This window comes from Danio rerio, chromosome 4 (assembly GCF_049306965.1).
Source record: "Danio rerio strain Tuebingen ecotype United States chromosome 4, GRCz12tu, whole genome shotgun sequence".
Lineage (NCBI taxonomy): Eukaryota > Metazoa > Chordata > Actinopteri > Cypriniformes > Danionidae > Danio > Danio rerio.
In genome coordinates this window covers 14,207,501-14,227,054 of record NC_133179.1, presented here as the reverse complement: position 1 = coordinate 14,227,054, position 19,554 = coordinate 14,207,501, and the positions used below count along the sequence as shown (strand labels likewise).

At 33.7% G+C, this 19,554-nt stretch overlaps 1 protein-coding gene across 4 annotated transcripts in view; it reads right to left on the bottom strand.

Annotated features, from left to right (window-relative positions):
• Positions 1-2,747: 2,747 nt before the first annotated feature.
• Positions 2,748-19,554, bottom strand: part of pnpla8 (patatin-like phospholipase domain containing 8) — a 22,403-nt gene continuing 5,596 nt past the window's right edge. Inside the window, exons 5-12 of one of the 4 annotated variants that reach the window (XR_012401966.1) lie at positions 19,238-19,332; positions 18,956-19,127; positions 18,532-18,589; positions 18,254-18,448; positions 9,333-9,531; positions 7,719-7,913; positions 4,784-4,878; positions 2,748-3,050 (exon numbers count right to left, since the gene is read on the bottom strand). Coding sequence is in view for 3 of the 4 variants with exons in the window: in XM_001918696.7 (XP_001918731.2) it covers positions 7,639-7,913; positions 9,333-9,531; positions 18,254-18,448; positions 18,532-18,589; positions 18,956-19,127; positions 19,238-19,332 (994 nt within the window). In the remaining variant the exon portion in view is untranslated. Of the gene's footprint in view, positions 3,051-4,494; positions 4,879-6,706; positions 7,914-9,332; positions 9,532-18,253; positions 18,449-18,531; positions 18,590-18,955; positions 19,128-19,237; positions 19,333-19,554 lie in introns of those variants that run through there. The other 3 variants (XM_073947101.1, XM_073947100.1, XM_001918696.7) reach the window with 3 other exon arrangements.

The window sequence follows — 19,554 nt, the reverse complement described above, 5'->3', positions numbered from 1 at the left end:
TACAAGAAAGAGTGCAGAAAATTAAATAAATTATATAATTCATAATGTGCTTTTAGATACTAGATTTTTACTACACTGTAAAAAAAATCCAGGTTGCCTTAAATATTTACACTGAATCAAATTAACCTTATGAGTCCACTGAACAATTGTTAAACCGACTTAAAACAGCTTGTGTAACTTATAAAATTAAGTTAGAACATGAATAACTTAGTTTAATTAAGTTACTATTACTTAAAAACACATGCTGCCAGGACTAATTGATCATATATATATTTTTTACAGTGTATTAGATAATATAATGCTTATAATCAAATAATGTATTAAAACAGATAGTGTATTATATATAGTAAATATAATTAAAACTAATAAAATACAGAATGTTTTATAATTAAGTTACACTCAAATTATTTTGCTGCTTGTTCAAACTATTTTTTTAAAATGAGCCAACACTTTCAGAATTATTAGCCCTCCTTTGATTTTTTTTCGTTTTTAAATATTTGCCAAATGATGTTTAACAGAGCAAGGAAATCTCCACAGTATGTCTGATAATATTTTGTCTTCTGGAGAAAGTCTTATTGGTTTTATTTCATCTAGAATAAAAGACATTTTGAATTTATTAAAAGCCACTTTTAGGTCAAAATTATTAGCCCCTTTAAGCTATATTAATTTTCAATAGTCTACAGAACAAACCACCATTATACAATAACTTGCCTAACTACCCTAACCTGCCTAGTTAACTTAATTACCCTAGTTAAGCCTTTAAAAGTCACTTTAAGCTGTATAGAAGTGTCTTGAAAAATATCGAGTCAAATATTATTTACTGTCATCATGGTAAAGATAAAATAAATCAGTTTTTAAAGATGAGTTATTAAAACTATTTTGTTTAGAAATGTGTTGAAATAATCTGCTCTCCGTTAAACAGAAATTAAGGAAAAAATAAACAGGGGGGCTAATAATTCTGACTTCAGCTTTAAATTAAATGTTTACATTAAGCGTAGCAATAACAATATGATAACTAATTCATGTAATACTAATTTATTTAATAAAGAATAAAATATTATGAGTTGATATGAATATGAAATTAATATTAAATAAAATATACTTGTAATATTACTAATGAAATGACAACTTTCCAAACTTAACAACATGCACACATATTTACATAAAGAGATTGGTGGATGGATGCATGGTAAGATGGAGATAAAACAAAAATAGCCATTCACAAAAATGAAAAATATTACTGTACTTGCTGTAGTTTTGGTCTTATAAAAGACAAGTCTAACTCAATTTCTGACCTCCACAATTACACAATCAACTAAATGACTTTGTCAAAGCCATATTTAGCCCTGTTGGGCAGATGGGTAGCTGTTTGGGAATCTTTTTTTTTTCTTCTTCTTCATTGCAGGACGTCTGATTTATGATGGTGGCTTGGCAGTGCAAGTGAAAATGAGCATGTTAGTCCTTCAACTGAACTGTGTCATGTCTGCTCCCAGCCACGTTTCTCAAAATGTGAATAGATGTATCCACTAAAATCTCACTGTTCTCAAGAGTCCAGAATGCACATGCACATTTGCTCTTACTGTATATCGGAGAACCAGAAATATTTTGACTATAAAGCAATACAAATGCATGACAACCCAATAAGCATAATGCAATAACGAATTTTAAAATAAGCATGTGGTGGCAATAAAAATAATCAACATGGAATCTAAAGTCCACCCAGATTCAAAAGTTTTAAACAAGAAGCTCTTCTCTGATAGGCTACTGAAAGTGCACTCTCAATAACACCGTAGCTCTCACGTCTCTCTGAGTTAATGCAGACTGGCTTTGTTTATACGCCGCACTTCCTAAATTGGTTTGCAGACGGCTTTAAAGACATATATCATCCAGAAAAAAATCCATACAGTGTGTTCCAGAGCCAACCGGTAGTTGTTTGTATACTTCCTAGCTCTCTTTTCTTCCCACTCATGACCTTACTGAGGATAATGGTTTGGAGAATAGATGGATTCCATCAATATCTGACTAAACTGTAAGCTCCATTTCACCTTGAATGTTTGTCTGCACCTGTTTGATGACACATTATGCTAGTGAAAGATAAACTGTGATAACGATTGGTTATATATTGGATAGTCCTTATATAAGGAGGTTCGTAATTTGAATATTCTTTATGTATGCATCTGTATATTTATTTATTTATATTAGTACATTTAAAATCAACCATTTTCATAAAAATTTGGAAGAAAAGTCATCAGTTTACAAAATAATGCAAAACCCTTTTTTATTTAAATGGATATATTCATCTTATATAAGGAGCTGTGTACTTAGAGAATCCTCTGTATATATTTATAGTGATTTTTTCACTAAAATATTTGTTTATTTTTAATTATGCAAAAACGTCATCAATAGTTTACAGCATAAAGCAAAACTTAAACTAAAATTTACAAAACTAAAAGTTGTAAATCCTAAAAAAAAGGTAATATAAATATATTTATAACAACTGATTATTTTCTTATATATATATATATATATATATATATATATATATATATATATATATATAATGCATACATACACACACATTTTGATTCATAATATGCAGGATAAATATGTCATAACAAAGGTTGGACAGAATGTGCGGACATTTTTTGCAATTTCTGCTGAGGATTTTGAAAAAAAAATCTGCAGATTTATGCAGAATGGTTTTAGGAGTATCATAGCTAAAAATTTACTATATGATATAAAAAAATACCTTTTTAACTTTTATTTAATGTTTACAATACAAATCTAATTAGATCCACTTATTTGGTAAACAAAGCTAGTATCTCATATAATCTATCTACAAAAAGACAGAACATATTACTTTACACACTGTATTGTAAATAAATCATATGAACATTTTAATATTACTGTTATTATTTCACAATAATATTAGTAAAATTAATTTTAAAAAACTGAATAAATATGAATTTAAACACTCGTGTTTGCTTCTTATGGACCCTTTTCACATGTCCGGGTTTCTCAGTAGCAGAAGTCGTCATAGTTGGGTAAACCTAAGAGCACAGTGAATGGGAGAGTGAGTGCAACAAATAGTTATTTTTACATTCCAATTTGCTGAAATAATAATAATAAAAATTCCATGATGGTGTTATCAAGACTTTTGGAAAAAGGAAAAAAAAATGTGTGAGACTGATAAGGGCAGACAGAAGAGAGAATAATGTCATGTTTACTGTCCTGCTCCATAGGAGCTGCATTAGGAACACCTCGCACAAGCGGTAATTTGTTTTTTGTAATTTAACGTAAAGAAGATATGATATATACAAATCAGAATAATTAGCCCACCTTTGATTTTTTTATTTCTTTTTAAATTATTTCCCAAATGATGTTTAACAGAGCAAGGAAATTTTCACAGTATGTCTGATAATATTTTTTCTTCTGGAGAAAGTCTTTGTTGTTTTATTTCGGTAAGATTAAAAGCATTTTTGAATTTTTTTAAACCCATTAGGGTCAGAATTATTAGCCCCTTTAAGCTATTTTTTTCGATAGTCTACAGAACAAACCATCATTATATAATAACTTGCCTAATTACCCTAACCTGCCTAATTAACCTAATTAAGCCTTTAAATGTCACTTCCACAGCTGTGTAGAAGTGTTTTGAAAAATATCTATTCAAATATTCTGTACTGTCATCATGGCAAAGATAAAATTAATCAGTTATTAGAAATGAGTTATTAAAACTATTATGTTTAGAAATGTGTTGAAAAAATCTTCTCTCAATTAAACAGAAATTGGGAACGGGGGGTTAATAATTCTGACTTCAACTGTACATAAATACATATAAATGTACATGTTTTGTTTTTTTAAATCTAAATATTAAAAACTTTACAGTAAAGAGCAGAAATGAGAGCTTGAAACCCAATATTTTCAGATCATTTTTTTTTTTCTGAGGTGAAGAAATTGTTGCTAGGGAACAGCTCTAGGTTACACAGGGTTACATATTACAACAATTAGTTTATGAAGTGGAACAAGTGGAACAATTCAGATATAAAATAACAATCGATTACTGCTTTTTTTAGGTGGCACAGTGGCTCAGTGGTTAGCACTGTCGCCTTACAGCAAGAAGGTTCCTGGTTTGAGTCCCGGTCGGGTCAGTTGGCATTTCTTTGTGGAGTTTGCATGTTCTCGTCGTGTTTATGTGAGTTTCCTTCAGGTGCTCCGGTTAACCCCACAGTCCAAAGACATGCGGTGTAGGTGAATTAGGTAAAACATAATTGGCTATATTGTGTGAGTGCATGTGTGAATGTGTATGGGTGTTTCCCAGTAATGGGTTGTAGCTGGAAGGGCATCCGCTGCGTAAAACATGTGCCGGAAAAGCGGTTCATTCCACTGTGGTGACCCCTGACAAATAAGGGACTAAGCTAGACTGCTTTTTAGTGACATAACAGTGATATCTGATGCCAAAGGTGACTGAAGCCTTTATAGAATGATTGCAGGGATGATGGCAGGGAGATGCAAGAGTTTATTTATTTGTTTTAAAAGAGTAAAAGTTCCCAAATCGAAAACTTTTTGTTACATCTATAGCATGTGTCATGATAAAAACTTACAGTTACTGAATAGAGATAACTAAAAGACTGAACAGAAACCAGATTATAGAAACTGTTCAATCAAAAAGAATCAAGATGGCAGATCTGTTGAAACAGGCCAGCGTCTCACATACAGCTGCCGGTAGCACTGAAATGTGGATTTGAGCATATTTCTATCAAACAGAGTCTCTTCTCGCACTCACCTGTGGGATTTGACACATCACTGAACGTTTCCATGGATGAAAAAAAAAACACACAGTCTTCACATCAGGTTACAGAGCTGAGAAAACTCACTGACCTGTTTAATATAAAAACGGGTAAATTTTTCAAAGATCAGCAGTTTGTGTATGCAGGGAGCCATTTATATTTCTTGTTTGCTTGACTGGCTGCTAAAAATAACAGCTAGTTTGCCAACAGTGTAGAAAACAGACAAGCAGAAATCAATTAAGCAATTGGAAAAAGCAATTAAACACTGCCAAATTAATTACGAATGGAAACAAGTGCTGGTGGATCGGATAGCTTTCGGCCAAAGTAATCTGACAGAGAGAATCTGAAATGTGGATTCTCAATTAGATTCAGTCCTTCTCAGTCTCACGAGGAATCAAAAAAAGACAATCTAGAAATCAGTCACTTTATTAGGTAGACATTGATAGCGCTGGACCTGCTTTTGCCCTCAGAACAGCCTTGACTTTAATAATTTTCTGGAAGCAATACTACCAATTTTTGGTCCATATTGACATGAGAACATTAGATTTGTTGGCTGGACATCTATGATTCAAATCTCCCATTCCACATCATCCCAAAGTTGCACTATGGGATTAAAATCAGGACACTACGGAGGTCATTTAGGTTTACGCTTAAATTTAGTCATAGCGGATGCTTTTGTCCAAAGTGGCTTACAATTGAGGAGGCATTCAGTGATTCAACAAGAAGAGACAATACACAGAAGTGGATTTCAGGTCCTAATTAATTGGTTCAGGTGGGTTTGATCAGGATAGGAGCTAAACTGTACAGGAAGGTAGATCTCCAGGAACAGGATTGAGCACCCCTGCTCTAGAGTATGAAAGTATGCGGTTTCGGACACAGCCATAGTTATTTACAAGAATCTATATTGAGAAGATTTCCTAAATGGTGTCATGTAGATCACAAGACGGAGTCAAAAAGGGATGGACATTAAGGGACGGATTTAACCAATAAGCGAGATAAGCAGCCGCTTAGGGTCCAAGGTAAATTTAGGGCCCCGGTAAATACCTAGGAGTATAAATTATAACTATAACATATTTTTTTTGTATTAGATATTGTATGGTTAGGGTCTAACAAATACAATTTGAATGGAATTATAACATGTACGCAAATTTGTCTTACAACCCTAATCATGGAGCAGCACAGCAGTCAAATCAGGTAAAGATTTGGTTTTAAAACGAGTTATTAATTTGTTTTAGTTGTGAATTCATAAAAAAAAATGGTAAGACTTTATTTTGATGGTCCATTTGAGTATTAGTAGACTGTCTGCTTAATATCTGTTGATACTACTTCTTCGACAGACATTAAGAAGCTTTGCAAGTACATGTCAACTTACACTAACCCCAACCTAACAGTCTACTTATAATCTAATGAGAATTAGTTGGCATGTACTGAAACATAAATTCAAACCGACCATCAAAATAAAGTGCGATCAAAAAAACGTAACGTCATTGAAATGTAGAGATGTAGAGAGGTGCATTTTAGGACTGTTTGGGACCCTGGCTGGAATTTCTTAGGGCCCCGAATCACAAAATCTGCCCCTATAGACAAGGTCAGCCACAAAACTCTGTTGCATTTAAATGAAAGCGTGTCAACATCACCCTAAATATGCAGTGCAGGACGAATCCATGCTTTCATTCTGTTGATTAATAATAATGTAAATCTGCGCCAACTCATCCAAGTGTTGAAGCATAAGTCAATAACAGGCAAGCTTTTTTACTATACTATTGTCCAGTTGGTTGAGCTATTATATGATTGATTGACTATTATATGAATTAACCAAGCAGTTGAATGTGTACCTAATAATGTGGCTGGCGAGTGAATATACTATAAATCATATCTGAAACCATTAGAGACGGGGAAGAAACTATGAACCATGACAGTTTGAGATTTAAAATCGTTTATTTTTCCTCACAATCACAACTTTAAGGTGTTATTCGGAAAAGGGCATTTGCGGTTAAAACTGAATTGACAACACAGTCATAATCTCACTCATCGCATTCAAGGATTAATAGTATTTTACAAGAAATCACACTCAATCCGAACAGAACCAATAAATTAACTAAAATATTTTCCAGTCAAGTGCGCATAGGAGCAAATGAAAATGTATACTGAAATACAGCTGAGGCTTTCAAACATAATATCCAAAATTATGGATTAGCTGATTAGCATTTCCACAGTAATCAATGCTAAATTAAAGATACAACTGCAGTAAGTGCTTTCTTGTGCAAAATCTTTTAAAGGTCAGTGCCGTTGGTTCCCTTTGAGGTTTGATATAAATAAATGTGGACAATTATGAACATCAGTTTGCGTTTGATTGGACATTATTTACACACACTTCAGTCTGTGCATCTAGTAGCACCTCATGCTAACTACAGTAGTGTTAGTTTAGTCAACTACTCGCAGTATTGTCTTGAAACTTTTTTTTTTTTAAGTGAAAACACTACACAACAGCAATTTTATACTATTTCAGACTCAAAATGACATTAGTAGGAACAAACAAACAGCAAACTCAAATGTTAGCTAGTTAGCATTGCCACTAACATTTCATGCTTGCGAGGCTCTTCATTTCAAATAAGATCCACAAGGTAAATATTTATGTATATATATATATATATAATGTATAAATCAAACCAGATGAACCAATTTACCTTCTAATGTGCTCGTCAATATGAGGCAATAGACTTGATTCCCTATTTTCAGTTATCAAATGGCACGGTAACACTCCTTTCCACTGCAGTACACAGTTTGCATTGTTTTTAACACTACACGGAAAACGTCAGGGGTTGTGCTAGTTTGGTTTAGAGTGTGGGTTTTAGAGTTTAGAGCGAAAGGGAAGGCCGTCGTACATGTCAGCTTTGAGTTGTACCCATTCTGCGAGCTTCTGAACGATACCTTTTTCCTGCGTGAGGACACTAGCCACTTTCTTTAGCTTATTCTCATTGCGCTCCAGGTAACGACGCCCCTCAGCCTGCAGGTAGTCCAGCCTCTCTTGTCTGTTCTCGTCTAACGGGACGTCCTCACTCATGTAAGGGTTGAAACGGAAGTAGGTGTTCGGGGGGAGGAGGGCGTCCAGCATTGTGTGGACCTCTATAATTAAAATAAGAGAGAAATATAGGATTATATAGTCACAAACAGCAAAATAATAACTGTGTTTAATGATTTAAAAGGGTCATATCACAGTTTTCGTTATTTAGTTTTTTTTAAGTAACAAATTTCATGTAAATGAATGAAACAAAATCTATTAAAATTATTTTTTATATGTATTTACTTCATCTTATATTATTAATAATATTTTTTACTAACTATATTTTATTAATATATAAATATACACTCGCATTATATTTTTTAATTAATTTATATAGATGTTATATAATTTATTTAAATGATAATTAAATTCCTAAAATAACGACTTTACTTTTCTTTAGAATTTTTTAAATCAGAACAAATGAAATGAATTTGCAATTTGCATTAAGTGTATAACTCAAAATCAAATAATTAGAAATTTAATTATTCAAATTAAACCGCATTTTTAAAACTGGAATACACAGAGATCTAGGAGTAGGGCTGCACAATAAACCGTTTTAGCATCGATACTGCAATATGCGAGTCCGCAATAGTCACATTGCAGGGATCTGCAACGTAGTTGAGATTATAGTAGTTGATAATGGATGCATTTCAGATTTTAACCTTCAAGGGAAAGTTTATTATTTGCATGTGTTTTTAGGACCTGACTATGAGAATTGGAAGCGAATTTAAGCCATTTGGGCACAATAAAATAAACTTTTCTATCCTATTGATAAATAGATTAATAATACAGTGTTATTATTATTATTAATATTAATACTAATACTATTATTATTAATATTATTATTATTATTATTATTATTATTATACAGTGATAATTTATTTTCTGCTTCTGAAAACGGTTTGACTCCGCAGAAAAATCATATATCCTTGCTTATTTGCATCTTTTCTCTATCGCATTTAACTTTGCTTGTCATTTTTTAAATTATATTTTATGCAAATATGCTCCCCTACAGAACCATCCCAACCGATCTAAAATTATTAATTCTTTACAAGATATTTATGTCATCAGCTGAAACTGCATTTATATCGCAATATATATTGCAGAGAATAAAAATATTGCAATGTCAGTTACTTCCAATATAGCGCAGCCCTATCTAGGAGTTACATTTTCTCATTATTCTTTCATAAAAGATTAATCTAGCTAAAATAACACAAGATTATTGTTCAGAATGCGTAGCAATGTTTTTGACTTAAAATGGTCATTAGTAAAAATAAAAAATATATTTTTTTCTTTGGTTTGTTTGTTTGCTTTTGTGAAAAAGTCATATTGCTTATTTTAAGGAATACAGTACATTCTCCAAATATGAACAAAATCAGACTCATGTCAGGGAACATTTGTGATTGTTCATATAGGGAAATGCAGAGCAGTAGAGTAAGACAGAATGACACAGATGTGCTCATGTGACTCTGTCCTCTCACCTTCTGTGTCTGTGGCGCTGCTGATGACATTGGTGAGTTTGGTCTTCAGGCTGGTATAAGTGCTCGCGCTGGTCTTGGTGGCGGTTTCGTATCGACCTGTGCCCAGAGACACCACACACTGCACTGGTGTGTTTGGCCACAGACACTTGCTCTCATGGATGGCCAGAGCTGTGGGGTTATTGATCAAGAGACCACCGTCCTGAATAAAACCAGAAAGAAGAACACTTTAACAAGAAATCCAACCAACTTATTTTCCTGTTCAATTGGAGCAAACAAAACATAGTATTTAAAGGAGGCATGACATGTGAAATCAAAGTTGCCTTGAATTTTTGACAAATGAGAGGTCTTTGTTCCATTAAAATGTCCTGCACGTTTCAAGACTTCAAACACCCTTCTTGTTATAAACATAGCATTTATGAAATCAAGCTGTGAAAAACGATTGGTTTTCCAATGAAGTTCCGTGTGACATCACAGTTGTAAATAGACTCCGCCTTCAGATCACAGGCTTTGCCCGTCTGCACATTCAATTGCTCATAGTCTTACACTTATAATATCAGTGATTTCCTATGCAGTGATGTTAGTCATCAATCAAAACATGCTCTAAAGCACACGTCCACTTAAACAAATGGTTATGATGAGGGTTGAAAAAAATTGTTTTTCTGCATACATACATGACCCTGAACAACAGTCATTTCACAGGTGTATTTGTAGGAATAGCCAGTAATAATGTGAAGAAAATATAAAGATCATGTTCCTTCAAGACATTTTGTAAAAATATATAAAAATTATATATTAAAATTAGTAATACGCATTGTTAAGAACTTAATTTCAAAGTCTGCATGAACCAGAAGCTGTGACCAGTTTTTTTTTCATATTGTGACGCAGTTCCTAGACAAATGGAATATTAAATAAGAAAACAGTGAGCGTGGCTTGTTTTTTGCTGTTTGAAGGTTGTAGTTTAACGGTAGTAAAGGGTTTCGGGAGAGTTATTACAACCTAACAGACACCTCCCCCTCACTATTTTTGTTTGTCATCATAGCGCTGTCAAAACTGACAGCTGTAGGGGCGTGGTTAAGTATGTTAGCCACGCCCAATACCTCAGACTGATGTAATCTGAGTATTTAACTAAGAAAAAAAAGAAAGAGCTTTTTTTTTTTTTTTTTTTTTTACATTTTAATTAAAAATGAAAAGGACAAACTTTGACAAACCCCTATCTTTTTTCTTACTGACATGCCCAGATGAATTGTTCACCACAAAACGAGCAATGTGAGCTAACAGAATCAACATAGTTATCAAAATTTTGATTTATGGTGAATTTATTGGTGATTTTTCTCAATATTTTGTTTTATTTAAGACCTCAAATTACAGATTTTCAAAAATGTATAAGTTGACTAAATATTGTCCCATCCTAACAAACTATACATCAATCATGGAAAAACTATTTATTGCAGTAGTAGAATTACGTAGAAATGTACATAGCATAAAATTACTCTTTTTTTTTAATCAAACACTGTTTTTCTTTCCATATATAACGGTTTCTATTCTCATCTGAAAGCAAAGGCGTCTTTGTAAAAATCTGGGTTGTTCTTTGAAATACTTGAGGTGGGACATAAAAGAGGTGAATTTGCATTTCCAGCTGATATGATTATGGGAATCAGGATCTCTGCTCTGTTGGAGACGTGGGTAGATGTGTTCATTTCACCTGGGGCTTGTGAAATCCATTTATTTGGCATCATCCTTCTCTGTTTCCGTGCCTTTCTTTAGGAGCACATCAGTGAAAACAAGATGAATTTGTCTACTAGACAGCATCATTTATTCCTCTAGTACGCCCTACATTTTAGTGACACAGATACTGATGTGGATCACTGAGTCAAAGGATATCAATATAAGATTTACTGAACCGATCATTCAAAAGAATCCATCACAACTGTGAAATTTAAGCAATGTCTAAAAGCTCTCTCTCAAATCAAATAAGTTTTAAAGTTGATGTTCTTTTTCTGTGGAAGACAAAATGATTTTTTATTTTTACAATCAAGCTGTGATGTTCACTAGTGATCCAGGCCTTGCAGATCACTGGCAAACATGCACCATCACCCGGACTACAAATCTGTCATGTTATGAACTACATTTCCCATCAGGCACCTTGCTCACACACCAGGTCCGGTTCGACCCTGATTAGAAAGTGTTTCCTAGTCTAATCTTTCCGCATTTCTTTGCTTTGCTTCCTTGTTTTCATTGTTTGCTGCCTGTATCGACCTTTTGCCTGTGACTTCACTTCACGTCTGGATTCCCCTTATATGCACATGTTTGTGCCTGTTGACCATTGCCTGCTTGCCTATGATTCTTAATAAAACTGCATATTAGGTCCTCGCTCCATTATCACTCGACTCCCCTTTGGTTACACAAACTATTTTTTATACAATGATATTTTATACAATTGCCAGTTTCAATCTGAGCTCACATAGACTTTAAATATAATTCATGTTTCATATAAAATAATTTTCAGATTTATTTATTTTTTTTGAGGCTTTAGTTTTATTTATTTCTTTATATGGAACTATTGTTGGTTTGTTGTTACTTGAACATTTTTTATATTCACATTTTTTGTTTCTATTTTAAATTTAAGTAAAGATTTTACTCTACATGTTTTTATTTAAAGTTAATTCAATCAAAGTGAGAAATATGTTTGTTTTATATAGATTTTACTAATAATTTATCAATTTAATTGGTGTTTTATTCATTTAATTTTAGTAAAAGCCTTTCAGTCATTTTGTTTTATTTTTAATTAATTTATGAATTATTTTTTAAATAAACAAATATAGTTTTATTCATTTCAATTTTAGTCTAAGTTATTTCACATAGGTGTCAATTAAACATTTCAAACAAACTAATAAAAAATAAATAAATTAAATAAAAAAACTAGCCAATAGCCTAGTGGTTAAGTGCTCCACCATATAGCACCATGGTGCTCACGGTGACCCAAGTTCGATTCCCTGCTCGAGGTCCTTACCGACCCTTCCCCTCTCTCTGCTCCCAATTTTTTCCTGTTTGTCCTCCACTATTCTATCCAAATTAAAGGTAATAAATAAATAAATAAAAAATAATAGCTAATAATTCATTAACACTTTACAATGAGGTTGCATTAGTTAATGTTAAAGCATTTACTGACATGAACAAACATTGAACAATACATTTATTACAGTATTTGTTAATTTTAGTTAAAGTAATTTAATGAATATACAGTTCATTGTAGGTTCCTCTCAACTCAAAGTGCACTAACTAATGTTAACAAGCATGAATTTAAATTTTAACAATTCTTTAGTAAATGCTGAAGTATGATTAATAAATTATCGAGCATTGCTCATAATTAGTTCAAGTAAGTAACTACATTAACATTAACTTATGAAACCTTATTGTAGTGTGACCAATTATTCTATTAATTAACAAAATAGCATCTGAATGATACTAAAATAGCTTTCTATGTGCAAAAGCTGCTCTTCCACAACAAAACTAAAAATTTTCTCAATGAGGGCGAGCACAAAAAATGAATTTCTGGGTGAACTATTCCTTCAATGACTCAATCATTCAAACAAAGAGGAAAAACTAACAAACAGCAGTGCACTGACTTGTTGTTTGATGGTGGAGGGCCCTTGAGGAGAGTATGCATAACAGATTACAGCCCTGGCAAGTGGAGAAGAAACTGAAGAGCCATTCAGACTGAGAAAACCAACGAGAGAAGCTTTGCCACCGGTGGCATTCAGAGTCCGGGCATCGAGCGCTCTGTTGGCAACAGGTTTTAGAGCCAGCCTCTACTACATTTGCATTTTAATGAGGACACATTCAGCCCACACTGCAAAAACATACATCAAAACAGAGAAAGGCAGCTTTAAAAGAGGAATTATGGGAAGATTAACCTATTGGATGCGTGTTAAGTGGGTTTAGTCGAGCCTTAGGCTAAAAAAATGGAATCAGCTACACCGACTATTAGATAAAGAAGAAATATCATCTAAAAATAGCTCTTTCTCCTCTTGTTCACCAATAAATTAGGCCTTCCCCCAAGACAGTGTCAGTCTACATTTCATCTAATGTTCTCCAAGAGAATGTGTGACTGCAAAATGAGGATTATATCTGATGCACGCATGAAAACATCATGCAGGGGATTAAATAAAAGTATATAATTTACACACGCAATGTGTTAGGAGATTTTTTTATCACCCAAAACAAAATCAAAAAGAAATTTATATTCAATACATTTTAAATAAAAGAATAGATTAGAAATGATGAATTTAAGGATGAAATATTATAAATCTATTTATTTTAACAAGTGATATACAATCTTGTTTACTTATCCAACCCCCCAACACAATGTTGTTTAATTTGTACTTTAAATAGATTAATAGGTATAAAAGTACTGATTCATATTTATTAAACAACATCAAGTATTGAGGTTACAATCCAATTGTTTTATTTTATTTTATTCTGTTTTAATTTAATTTAATTTATTTTGTTTTGTTTTATGGTGTCAAATTCCATTGTTTTATTTAGTTTTATTTCATTTTATTCTGTTTTAATTTAATTGAATTTATTTAGTTTTATTTTATGCTTTCAAATTCCATTGTTTTATTCAGTTTTATTTTATTCTGCTTTGAATTTAATTTAATTTGTTTTAAAACAACATAAAACAAATAATTTAAATATATAAATAAATTAATAGGGTTAAATAATAAAGATAAAAAAAATATTCTAAATATTCACACATTTTGCTTTAATTTAGTTTTTATTATTGTTTTCATGTAATTAACAAATATCCAATAACTGATTTTTTTTTAATGATCCATAAAACTTAAGAAATGGGCTATGATCCCTTAAATGACATTTTATAGCACCGTCAATAACAGGCCTGCCATCCTCAGACCCTAGATCTCATTGGACACTCATTGAATCTGTCCATTCATTTAACTCAATGACCAACAGCTTTATATGACTTTTTTGGGACAACAGGCACATTGTGGAAAGCTGTATGTGACCTTGGTGTATGTCAATAGGCAAACGGACAGAATGACGCCTTCCCGAAGGCTCAACAGGCTCTGCTGAAGGCTTCGATTCAACATGAATGTGTGCCGCTTAGCAGAAAGACTACAGGCTGATGAAATCTCAGGCTGTGAGGACGCGTTCAGTTTGGCAGGACTGGATCTGTGCCAGTTTGAGCTGGATGAAGACAGGCAGAAATGCAAAAACACCAGACAGATACTCAGGGGACTTAAAAAAAAAAGAATAAAACCCTTTGCTGTAAAATTATATAATGGATGTCAAGATTATAGAACCTACAATTACCTAAATTCAAGGCCAGAGATTAGTCTTTTTTTAGGCTATCCAAACAGGAGTAAAATAAATTTAAGGATGTTTCACATATATTCTAAAGCACAATAAAAAGAAACCAAATTAAATAACTGAAAAGCAATACTGATAATAATTAGTGGACACTTTCAGTTTCCTCCCACTTATTGGTTCTAATCTGGCACATGGTGATGAGTTTATTATCAAGTGACAACAACCCTTTTTTAACTGGCAGCCTAATTTTCCAGTTTTCACTGACTTGGTGAAGACTGTGATTTATGGAATTGCTCACTAGTTTCAGAGTTCGTCATCAAACTAGGGAAAGACTAAACCCAAAGTGTGTAACGGCCAATTCACACCACACAGACAAACATCAACAAACAAGTCTGCTGGAGTTTGCTGGATCGGTGTGTTACAGACACCTATCGGCGTCTGTTGTGGCTGATCTGAGTTTATTTTCACCTAACTGAACATGTTCAATCAGTGAGATTTAATCTGACTAGGGACCAGATAGGCTTCACTGAAATGAGATCCAAGACCTGTGAAGAGATGATGCCAACCATCGAAGACTTTAAGGACAACACATACACTTAATACTTCATTGAACATGTACACAATGCCATCACATTTATACTATAAGACTGTAGGTTTACTATGCATATACATATAACATCAAAAGTTAAAAGCTATTAGTTTCTCGTCAAAGTAATTAGCAACTAAGTATGGTAAGTATTACTATGGTAATTAATAACTTTTCTGATTTTGATTGGGATACAATAATGTAGACTTTTTGTAAAGCTGCTATGAAACAATAGCTTTTGTGAACTGCGCTATACAGATAAACTTGATATAAACTGAATTGAATGTCTTTTTAGCATGGAGAAGGATGAGTTCATTAATTATTTATTTATTGTACGTGGTTATTGTTGCGGCAATGTGAACATGACAGAATTTCTTTACAACATAAGTAAAACAACCAACTAGTTGGAGTTTGTTGGCATTTCTGTGCAGAGTTGCTGAAAGTAAAGGTTAAATGTTATGGTTTTAAGGATGTTTTCCGTGGCAGGTTATCTGTGACTAAGGTCACGTTTACACTGTCTGGTCTTGATGCCATATCTGATTTTTTTGCCTGTCCATTTACACGTTCTTTTAATTGTGATCCATATCCGACTCATGCATTTACACTTGCTATACAATTTACAATGTCGCGCATGCGTAAAGGTGGGTTTTAGTACTACATTAGCCACGATGAAAGAAACAGACTTGTATTTAGCTCTGCGAAATATGCAAAGTTTGCCCAATTTTAAAATTATTTTGAGGCAAAGGAGAAGGGAATATGGTTTATATTTGGTGTCCTCCACCATTCAGAGGAATTTGTGGGTATGAGAGAGATCTCAGGTCTGGTGGGATCAAATTGTGACCACTTTCCTCCTTCATGTTTACCGCGTCGGCATCTCCACACATGCTCTTCCTTCTTTGTCATTTAACCGCGGAGAGGTACCACATTGTTAAAACACAAAACAAACAGAAAACTAATTGCCTCAATAAATCCGATCTGCCTGTTTACATGATAGTCGCATTGTCACATATCCGATTTATATCTGATCTATTTCTCAAGAAGGTCATGATTCGCACTCATCAAATAATTGCTCCGTTCAGTTATTTTTACATTCTTTGGGTCATACAAAAACAGCAAATGTTACGGCGCAATGCATTGCTCAGTGTGTGAGGTGTGCCAAAAAGTTTGTGTTTTGAAAATAAAAACTGAACAAAGCAATTATTTGATGAGTGCGAATCATGACCTTCATGAACAATAGCATTGACAAGATTAACACACCTAAAAGTTTCTTTAAAAACCGTGACCGCGCAGGGCAAACTTCATTACGTATCTGATTTATTTCCACATATAAAGGAGGAAACTGATCTCTGAATATTGTGGGAATATAAATTTATATTTCAAAGTAATCCAAAGTGTCAGTTCCACAGCACGGCTGTGTCACTTGTTTTCTCTTTTGGATCAACTGGTCAGGCAGTTTCTGTCTCCAGAACATGATGAGATCAGGCCTGAAAAGGCAGTTTACCCTGCCGACAACTACAATTCATTTGCATGCTTTGTTTAGCCATCTCCCCTCCTCCTAAAAACACAATATAGACATGAAATTTTTGTCTCAAATCAGACTTGTGATAGAACTTGCAGACTGCGGACCTCTAGTAGGCCTCCTGTAGACACATGGATTTCTTGAAGGCGCTGTTTGACTGCAGATTAGCCAACAATAAAGGAATTCTGCTTGTTTCGAGTCTCCTGGACTGGGTTCTCTTCTCTATTCACTCATTTACTTTTTTTTACAACAATATCCAAATGCATGTGTTTTTTTTTTTTTTTTACATCTGTGTCACATTTGAGCAAAAAATCTGAATTGGGTCACACTTACTGGCTGTGTAAACGAGGACAAAGTGAATGAAAATATTTACCAGAAGCTCCTTCTGTAACATGCAGTTCCATAAATTTTTTTATCAGATAGAAATGATTTTAAAAGTCATCACACAACAAAAGAGTTAAAGCAGGTTCTTGGAGCTAAAAACATTGAAATAATGAAATGGCAGCCCAGAGTCCAGACCTAAACCTGATTGAAAATTTCAGAAAAAAACCTTGGCGACAATGTTATGGCTAAAATACACTACAGTCAGTAAAGAAGTTCACAGTACAGCAGTGTGAGACTAATGGTGTCCTGTAGACAAAGACGTGTCAAAGTCATAAAAAGCGAGATGATAGCACTTAATATTAATTTTGGACTGGTTTACCCTTCAAAAATATTAGTTAAAATCTTTCTTTGTGTTACACTCATTGCAGCTCTCTAATTTTGATCACTGTTTTCCACAAAATAAAACTTAAGTATTTGGTAAAACACTGATCTACTATGGTTCCCGGAGATAGGTTGCCGCTGGAAGAGCATCCGCTGCATAAAAACGTGCTGGATAAGTTGCCGGTTCATTCCACTGTGGCGACCCCGGATTAATAAAGGGACTAAGCCGACAAGAAAATGAATGAATGAATGATCTACTATGGTCACCTTAACTAAAAATTCCTTCCTTGATCTCCACTGTAGTTTGTGTACGCAGTAAAATGACTTCTCATATCAAGTGCAAATAATACGCCGCAACACTTCAAGGCTACAAGCATTTGAAGAAGAGTGGATCAGAGAAGGAAAACAATCCCTCTGACAGGAATCTCTTTAAACAGTATTTTGAGAGGCACTTTAAAGGCAGCCGAAACTGAAGTGCCCTGAATGACGGCACTCAAGATCAACACTAATGAGTCTGAACGCACAGCCCTGATGAGGCAGCAGGAAACGCTCTGAGTGCATGTATGCGCAGAGTTTGCTTTTCCTTTATCATCTTCTTCTGACAACAACCTAAAAGGATTTTTAATGATTTTCAATCTCTGGAAAGATGCATGACGTCATCACATATACAGTCAGAGCACTCGGTATCATGTCGAAAAAAGGTGTTTTATAAATAATTAACCCTTAAAACACAGCTGATGGCGAGGGCAGATAGTGTAGTCCAGATTTTGAGTAGTTTACCTGGTGAAGGTCATTTCCTAGCACAAATTCTTGGAAGTATCCTGGAGCGGCGGACGATGCTCGAATGGCCTGCCACATTTTATGCTGACAGCTGCCCAAGTAGTGCGAACGAACCCCTGGCAGGAAGTTGTAATTCCTGAAGACATACGCTTTCAGTGGCAGGCCTCTGTTCACTACCGTGCTCACTGCTGACACCTAGAGGAAACAATGAGCGGTTTATTTACTCATTGGACAGATGAAAACTGCATGTGTTTTTAGAGATATGTACTGAAACACACCTTGGGGCAGTTTGGGTTCTTGGAGGTCTCAACCATAAGTCCATGCCCCATTTTTTCTCTGTTGAGAAATAACAAACGGTCAAAACGGTATGCATTGTGAACTATACACTACTTTATTTGTGGTGTTTGTATTTTTAGTGGGGTCTTATTTTTATTTCAATGTATATGTGTCTCTTTATGGACACCGGCCCTCCAGGACTGAAACTGAGAAGCCATGATCTATTATGTTATTCTCTATATTTTCATTTATTTAATTAAATAAAAAGTTTAAATTATATTAAAATTGGACCAAACAGGTCTAATTGCTTAACATGTTAATTAAAACAAAACTGAATAATAATTAAACTGTTCTGCTCATAAACCAAGCAAAACTTAATTAATCAAAACTGTGAGTTCCCAAATAGTTATGTGAACTTTGTCTTACTTGAGGATCTCCTCCCACATCTGGCTGTCATAGTATGCGTGACTCCAGCCCATTTTCACTGTGCCCACTATTAAATTCTGCTTAAAGACATCAGATCCTAACTTTCGATACAGTTCCTCACACTCCTTTAGGGGGATCTGGAACACACCCAGCATAAATGCCAAAATGGCCCCTGAGAAAACAAAAAATCCCCCCAAAATAATTAGAAGACAGAGGGAAAGTGGTGTTCATTTATATATCTTATAAACATTGTGCAAGTGGTTCTAATAATATTAAGCATACCTGTGCTAACTCCACATATGTAGTCAAACAGCTGGTAAATAGGCTTCCCGGTCAAACTCTCCAGCCTGTGCAAAGCCTGTAATGCAACCAAACCCCTACAAAAAACAAACAGTAAACAAAGCATAATTTTAATTAAATTTTATTTAATAATAGATCAAATTAAATTGTTTAAGAAAATTAAATATTAATGCTTTTTAAGTAGTTTTTATTTTATTTTTGTTTATTTTATTATTATTATATTGATATTATTAAAATGTTAGGGAAAATTAAATAATAATAATAATGAGTTTTAAATTATTTTTAGTTTTATTTTATCA